The sequence below is a fragment of the Ostrea edulis genome, chromosome 10, assembly GCF_947568905.1.
Source record: "Ostrea edulis chromosome 10, xbOstEdul1.1, whole genome shotgun sequence".
Taxonomy (NCBI): domain Eukaryota; kingdom Metazoa; phylum Mollusca; class Bivalvia; order Ostreida; family Ostreidae; genus Ostrea; species Ostrea edulis.
Genome location: NC_079173.1, coordinates 1,957,486 through 1,966,609, shown reverse-complemented (window position 1 = coordinate 1,966,609; position 9,124 = coordinate 1,957,486). Strand labels below are relative to the sequence as shown.

At 32.8% G+C, this 9,124-nt stretch overlaps 1 protein-coding gene across 1 annotated transcript; it reads left to right on the top strand.

The window, feature by feature from the left end:
* Positions 1–1,387: 1,387 nt before the first annotated feature.
* Positions 1,388–2,098, top strand: LOC125666317 (uncharacterized). The gene has a single exon (XM_048899494.2). The coding sequence runs from the start codon at positions 1,388–1,390 to the stop codon at positions 2,096–2,098; it is 711 nt and encodes a 236-aa protein (XP_048755451.2).
* Positions 2,099–9,124: the final 7,026 nt, after the last annotated feature.

Below are 9,124 nucleotides of genomic sequence, written 5' to 3'. Positions count from 1 at the left end.
TGTTATTAGAAAAATACTATAATTACATTACTGAACTTCGTATTTTCACAGCTTGTACTAAGAATTTTCCCAAGTTATTGAGTTCTCTGGTATTGTCTACACTAAGGAGCTTAATTAATTTAAAGACACTTTTTTGTAATAAAAACCCTTAATATATTTCTTTCTCAAATCGTTGTAAAATGGACATTTCAGGATAAAATGAAACTCATCTTCTATATCATTATAATCACATAATTTACAAAGCCTCGCAGTCCTTAAAACATTATTGTGCCTGCCTTTTTCAATATTCAAAGAATGTGAATACGTTCTGAATTTATAGATAATTTTTTTCCCTTTTAAGTTGATTGGTCTTTTGAGATATGATTGTAAACAAAAGTTATCTATCAAATAGGTACATACAGACGTACATACGTGGAACAAAAACGAGTCCCAATAAAAAATAAAATAAAATCCCGCAATGAAAACACCAACCAAACAAAACAAAATTAAATGGAAAACTCACAAAAAGCAAACACTGATTTAATATCGTGTCTACATGTAAGTATGTACATAATTCTATCGTTTGAATTACACGTGGACATCAATTATGGTACCAATTCCAAACTTACACGAGATATTATACACGACATGCATTAAGTCCTATTTTTTTTAGCAAGCTGGATTTTTAAGTCCTGCCACTGTGTACCATGTCGATATTGCATTCATCAGAAAATTCTGTTTACCTGAAATATATCACAATTTTAATATATTTAAATATAATAACCCCGTGAACTCAAAGGATAAACTTTTGTTGTTAAAATTATGTAAATTTATAAGTTATATAGTAGTAGTAGTTTATTTATAGTGACACGTGTATATTCACAAACATTATGTTAACAGATAGTGTAAAAATAGATCAAACACCCGGCTCATCGGGGGTACCTGTAAAGTGCGAAACGAAATCGAAACGAAACGAAACGAAATCTACCGAATCTATCGTTTCGGTGGGTTTCGTTTCGTTTCGGCAGGTTTCGTTTCGTTCCGGTAGATTTCGTTTCGTTTCGGTAGATTTTGTTTCGTTTCGATTTCGTTTCGCACTTTACAGGTACCCGCCCATCGGGCCTATATGTCACTTTAAACACAAATAAAGAAAGAAACAAGAAGCACATTGTTAAGAAATAAAGGAAAAACAAACATGAAAACATATATACATGTTGTAAGTAAATATCTGCAGTACAGCAATGTGTTTTAGGAGATAATGGAAAAAGTATAAAACCATATATATGTAGATGTTGATACATATACACATAATTTACATTCTTAATTTTTGAAAATAACTGACTGTCTCCGCATTAATGAAGAATAAAAATACTTTGCAACCTATCATATCAAGGACAGTTCCACCTCCATGTTGATTAAGAGGTTTACTAATTGCGTATGTCTCAACATCAACACCGGAGAGACGAAGATCATGAAAGTTAACAACAAAACAGAAAGAGAAGTGAATATTGGGAACAACGTAGTAGAGGAAGTCTCAGAGTTTGTTTACCTCGGCAGTAAGATCACAGCCGATGGGGATTCAACATCTGATGTAGAGAGCAGAATAGCCAAAGCAAGAGCAGCCTTCGCAAGCCTGAGGAACATCTGGAAGTCAACAGCCATCAGCATCAAGACCAAAATCAGGATATTCAAGAGTAACATCATTGGAGTCCTCCTATATGGTGCCGAGTCGTGGAAGGTGACCAAAGGTTTTGTCCACAGACTGGATGTCTTCCAGACCAAATGCCTACGGCGGATTCTGAAGGTCTTCTGGCCCAACACCATCAGCAACAAAGATTTATATCAGAGAACGTCAACATCACCAATATCTGAGATGATCAAGATGAGACGATGGAAATGGATCGGACATGTCCACAGGATGGGAGCAACATCAATCCCAAAGATCGCCATGAGATGGACACCAGCAGGAAAGAGAAATAGAGGGAGACCAAAAGAAACATGGCGGCGATCAGTAGAGAAAGAGATGAAGGAGTGTGGATGGACTTGGGGCCGGATTCAGAACATGGCAGCAGACAGACAGAGATGGCGATCCTCAGTGAAGGCCTTATGTGCTTCCTAGCACGAAGAGGATTAAACCTAACCTAAAAACTAATTGCGTATGTGCTGATTTGTATTGTGTATATCTGGTATGTTCTCTACACTGATGTAGTTTAGTTTATGAAAATATAGCCATGGTTATTGTCATTGTGTGATAAACCGAAAACAAAATAGATAAATAAATAAAAAATAAAGAAATAATATCATAAATAAAATTTCCGAAATGATCCACCCCCCCCCCTCCGTCATTTAGAAATTAGCCATAAATCATTCAGTTCTTGTAATTCTTTTTTTAATAATGATACATTGGTGTTTTCGGTACATTTCTGCTGTTTTCGTTGTTTCCGCGAATTCCACGGAGCCCCCGATTCTCTTTCAAAAATATGCCTGCTACACTGTACATACAAATATTATGATAGACTCCGTGTACCCTTTTTCTCAGTATATATATATATCCATAGACAGTCATGGCAAGGTACAAGATGGTGTCTGATACCTTTTAACTTTTCGTTTACAGTTGATGAGGCCCGTGGCAAGTGATATGTATGAATTGAAATATAAACATGGTTGATTCGGTTATGATTACGCCATATTGTCAACTATCACATAATTATATCAATCAGACAGTTATATAAACGGCATTTATATAGCATAATTAAACCAATGCAAAAGCGATATTTTAGTCCAAGGAAATGTAATGCAACAACAGATGTTTGTAAAACACATACTTCTTTGAATGGGGGCATAATAAGAATTAGTTGCACTTTCACAATGAAAAGTTTTAGAAATGCAGTGAAATATAGCATGACGTGATGATTCATTGGTTGAGGTACCATTCGTTAATATGAAGTAAAAATGCTTAGAAATGAAGTATAGCCATGAAATTTCATATTTGGCAAAGTTCTGCTAACCATGTAATCTGTAAACAAGAGGCCCATGGGTCATATTGCTCACCTGTGTCATCTAGGCCCTGCTATTGTTCAGCTGTTGTGAATTTTAAAAGATTATTTTAATCGATCCCATTTTCCCATGAATAGTCAAAATATCAAATGCCATTGCGTCACAAGATCTTGCCATAATGGATTTATACACAAAATATGATAGCCACACCTAGAATACTTATAAATACATTTTATCATTTATGTTTTCTTAAAAGCAGGTCAAATTCCAAATTCAAGGTCACAAGGTCTAAGGTCATGATATGAAATATAATGTCTTGCAATAATAAATATATGTACAAGATATGAAAGACCTTCCTTATAAAATAGGTAAAACTAAAAAAAAACTAGATGAGCTAAAAATTCAAAATGTCAAAAAATTGTCATATATGTATGCATTAAGTTTATTTGCTTTAAGTAGTCTAGTTTACTGAAAAACTTTAACCCTTGATGCAATATACCAAAATTGGCCAAGTAGTTTTAGAGAACTTAAAAGGTACAATAATCAAAATAATTTAATTGATGGGAAACTGTGCACTTATTTTAAACTTAAGGAGCACTTTGGTTTTGAGAACTATCTTAATAAAATAAAATTTTTGATATTACAAGATCTATTTGTAAGTTACAGATATCAGCTCATAAACTTAATGATTGAAGTTGGTAGATATTCAGGTATTACTAGGAATGAACGAATATGGAACAAATGCAACTCCGGTTCATTGGGTGATGAGATTCATATTTTGATTAAATGTGAAAAGTTTGTTGTTGAAAAAATCTTTTTGTGGTGCTATAGAAAAAAAAAAAATTTTTCTTTTTTTTTTTCACTAAACTCAATGATGAATTATTTTGAACAATATATGACACTGTATTTGTATATAACTATGTGTTATGTAATCACTTCTTTCTTTACTTGTATATGTATATGTACATTATTTGTATGCATTTTCATGCTGCCCCTTGAGGGCCCTTGTCGGATAGGTAATTAAAATATGTTCCATGTTCTATATAGTGAAATATATAATATTGTACATGTGTCCTTGAATTCAATTTTCATGTTCATTCAATCCTAGCATTAATATATACATGTGAAATAGATTAAAATGTATATGCTTTTAAGTTTCATTCTGCTGAATTTATACTGGCCCCCTTACACTTTCTGTTGCTTCTGCTCTTTCTATCTATGCAGCGTTTATGTGTGTGTTTGCAATTGGCTCAATATACCTTTCTTTTCTATCTTTACTTTTATTATTTATTTTTTAGTAAATTCCATCAGCAATGACATTTTAAATATTTATATGATTAATTTACTACCACCATTGATATTCAAAAATTCTTATACTATCCAGCTTTTACTTGAAACAGCAACATAGCTAATTGGCTTGAAATTTAATGATGATTTTTATATACATATACTCTTGCTTGCAGTATTTTATTTCTTCCTCTTAATGCCATATGTAAAAGGGTTGTTGTGTAATATGAATGCACAGGTCTATGAAAATATTGTACTGTTCATCATTCCGAATAGGAAAATGGTTTATTAAGTAAAGAACGACTCATATAAATGTCAGTAATGCTAAACTGCGGCAGTTATTTATCTTGGTTAACAAAACATCAAAAACGTTGGCTATAACATGCTTGTCTATTATTGGAAACCGGTGTTTTCCATTTAGATTTCCGAGTCGGCCGTATCGTCAGCAAATGCGCTATACCTCAAAATACGGTAAACGAAATGTTTTCAGGGGGTGAAAATTAAAACGTATAAAACGACGATTTGTATATATTTATATCATTAAATGATTTGTATGCCCCCGAGATCGAAGATCGGTGGACATAAAATTGTCATGTCTGTAATTCTGTCTGAAACTTTAACCTTGCTAATAACCTTTGAACAGTAAGTGCTAGAGCTTTGATATTTCACATGCGTATTCCATGTGACAAGACCTTTCCGTGGGTACTAAACCTTTTGACCTTGACATTTGACCTACTTTTTAAAAAATTGACATTGGTCATTACTTCTAAATGGTAAATATTAGAGCTTTCAGATTGCACACGAGCATTTCTTGTGGCAATATCTTTCTACTGGTACCAAGATAGAGCTAGGTACGTTTGTTATCATAACTAGCCCCTGTAAAATACTTCAAAAATGAAGAACAATTATCAATACAAATCATTGATGTATATGAAGTTGATGATCCCTAGTATCTATATATACACAATCATATAGGCGGATCTAGGTCTCTTGTACAAACTCCGTACAGCGTCAAATTCTCCGGGACTACTTTCCCCTACGAATATTGGAGTTGTAGCGTAACGGAATATACTGAGCTGACCGGAGCTTGGTCTCTTGTAATGTTGAGTACTATTCAAACTCAGGGTTTGACACTAAGGCACGTCCGACCGACCGAGACTACTAAATGATAGGTCCGGTCGGGTAAAATGTTTATTTACTAGTCCGATTGGTCATGTTGAAAATATAAACAAATTTAAGAAACTTTACTTTAAATCATAAGATATTTTATTCATAAAAAAAAAATAACTGTAAAGAGTTTGTGAGCAATTTTGAACTGCATGATGACATAATCTCTATCTTTAGTTCTAATAAGTCGCGGTCGTAAGTGATGTTCTACGACATCTACACATTGTTAATGTGTGTAAAGTTATGTTTTGGTTAAATAGAATTATTGAATTCATTTTCATTAAAAAAAAAAACCAAAACAGTTCATTTGAATTGAATATAAGAAAGTGTTTATTAAACATATGTGCGGGAATGTCTATATAATCAAATATGAAATCTCGCCCTCAATGAAAGCAAAAGATGTCTCAAGAAAGAAAAAAAGGAAAACGTTGGGTAGAAACAAAGCAGGGCTTATGAAATAGAAATTTAAAAAAAAAATATTGAGGTCAATTTATTCTAAATGCATTAAAGAATTTCCGTGCCGGTAAAAATTTAAAGAAACTAGAAAAAGGGTTGAAAGTAAAAGCATCAAATTGAATGACGAGATTAAAGATTTTTTTGAGACAATTAAATGCATTTTAGTTCAAACTTAACATTTTTCATTTAAATTAAGTACATGTATTTAGATATGGAGAATCTTATAAGATTTTTTTCTGGAACGTTGGTCAGGGCTAGTGGATGTAAGGTCAGGTCTAGCAAAAATCATTTTAAGTAGCCCGATTGGTCTAGTGCCCCAAAAAAGTTAATGTCAAACCCTGAAACCTATCCGAAATCCGAAAAATGGACGATTTTCTTCACTTTTTCTACCTTTTATGAGAGAATTCCATGTGGCCACATGCATCGGCCACAAAAAGCAGTAAACTAGAGATAGATTATCTTCAAAAGAAGTAATTGTGCAAGTTTCGTTCTGGCCGTTGGCTGTGGCCAATTTCTTTTTTTTTTTTTAATTTTTATATCTAACCAGGTGTCTGATTTTGACGTTTGTGCACAGGCGGATCGCCATGTAGCGCATAGCAACGAATTGTACATACAGTGATATAAGAAAATTAATCACAACTTTAAAATGTTCTTGTTATTGTTTTAGCGACCACAATGATATAATGTATTAATAATTACAATCTAAAAAATATCAGTTTATGAAGAAATCCAGTTCGGGTCATTGAAATGCAAACAAATGAAATGTTCCTGTCGCTTATAAAATCATATATATGCAATAGTACTGCCAATATAAAGGTAAATAGGTTAATCCAACAGTTACCTATCATCTAAAAATAGTATTGAACCTTGTTTACATTGACAACGTACAGTACGGGCCAAAAATATTTGCATAAATATATTTCAAATGAGGTGTTCCAAGCAAAACAGTTTTTTAAAACGTCAAGAGAAAAATGTGACGTAATTTTTGCATACTTCTAAAGAAAGACGTCATGATTATCAATCACAAGTAACTGTCATATTTGATAGAATGTTCAAGTCTTCTCTTGGGTTCATGAATTACTGTTTTAGCAACGTTTAGGCCTTACAACTATGTAAAAAAAGTTAGAAATATTAGCATCTGTATAATTATGCATGATTACTGAAAATTACCGTTAGAATCAAGAGTTTTAAATCTACTTGAAATATAATAAATATTTACTTGATGAGTACATAGATCTATATACAGGCACGTAACATCGTAATTTTTTTTTCAAACAATGGTATGAAATAGAAGAGGGGGGGGGGGATATATAATTATTTTAGATTCATTGATCATACTCCCAATATGGTTGGTAAAATGTGCTAATATCATATAAGCGGTGGGCTGAGAATCAATAATCCAAGTAGTTCATTTTTAAAATATGATATATGACAGAGAGAAAGATTTCCAAGTATCCATCATGAGGATTGGAAAGACAGACAGATTCAGACATAAACAGAGAGAAACTTTAACGAAATCGAAAGTGATAATTTCATTTTAGGATGCCAGGTTTTGGTCTTAGATATTTGGGAAAAGATCAAAAAAGCTCAATGTCTGATGAAAATCTTAATTCAAATATTTTGGGGGAAGGGGGGGGGGGTTAAAAAAAACTGCCGCAAGTTTCAGTCATCGAACATCAATTTTATTATAATGCGTGAATAATATTGCAGCACAGCGAACAAGACTGAAGTGACCCATATGTTTAGAAATAACATTTATTACATTTAAAAACTACGTTTGTTAATAAACATTAGAAAATGTATGGGCCTATATTGTAATTCAGCTCGATCGTTTTATTGCATGATAATCGATTTGGGTGAACATTCTTAAGGGTGGGGGGGGGGGGATCTTGATGAAAACTATATGTGAATTAAATGTTGTCTTTTTTTTTTTTTTTTTTTTTTACCAAACATTAAACGTTTGATCTTGCCCTTAATGTTTTTTTCCCTTCAATTGTTGATGTATCGATACCCATTAAACGTTTGATCTTGCCCTTAATGTTTTTTTTTCTTCTTAAATTGTTGATGTGCCGATACCCATTATTGTTGAGAACCCAAATATTTCATCACTACCGATATTTATGAAACGTCCAACATTTCATAAATAGTGTGTGATTTTTTTTTTCCTAATCAAAATTATTGTCGTAATGCTAGTGAATTATCCATGATATTTACTAAATAATATGGAAATATGACTACCATAAATCACAGAAGTAGGTCTATAAGAAGGGTTGGTCTGCGCAAAGGCTTTCATTATAATCAAATGAAAAGAGCTAGGTACGTTAGGAAGCAAAATCGGCCCTGTCTACAAATTTGATCAAATTAAATACATAAAATGTCCACAATATGCCAGTGTCAGAACACATTAATTTTTTCCTATGTCTTTTGTCGTTTTCTTGTAAGCGTTAGTTAAATATAGCGTTGTTTCTAGAAAAAAACCGCATATAATATAGCGTCATGACGTCGACGTTTATGAACAACGTTTTAGAAGGCAAAAAAGACCTATTCAAACTATCCGACCTTAAACAGAATAGAAAGAAAGTTACAAAATAAAAGATAAATGTGTTTAATTTTTAACCGTGGAATTAAGAACTAGGCTAGACCATGTTTTGTAACCTGTCATTACCAATTATTGCCGAAAATGTGCGAATTTTGGCACAAAGAGAATCAATGTGAGCTATTACCTATGCATATAGTCAACAGATTTGTTGTTGTTTTATTTAACAAGTTGAATTCTTTTCATAGAAAATTGAAAGAATGTGTAGTTCCCCTTTGTCATACCGCGGATATTAAGGAATCACAATGGTACATGTAATTGTCCAATCAAAATCAAGATGAACTCAGTGTATTTTAGTTTCACATATTTAAAAGAATTTTTCTTACACGCGCGATTTTCTCATTTGCTTTTCAAATCTAATTAGAATTAGATCTTCCATCCGCTCCCCGGTTTTAGATGGACACGACATATAGAAAACCGGGGAGCGGATGGAAGATCTAATTTTAATTAGATTGATTTCCTTTTATTCTTTTCTCTCAATTTTTTCATCCCGATTAGGAAATCCTGGGTAATTGTAGTTTACTAAGGAACTATTTGATGTTGGTAACTGATGCTACTTCTTGGAGTACACACAGGCTGTTTACACACATGTGAAAAACACACGGATTTGGTTATGTTTGCGGATAAATTTTGCAAAAAATT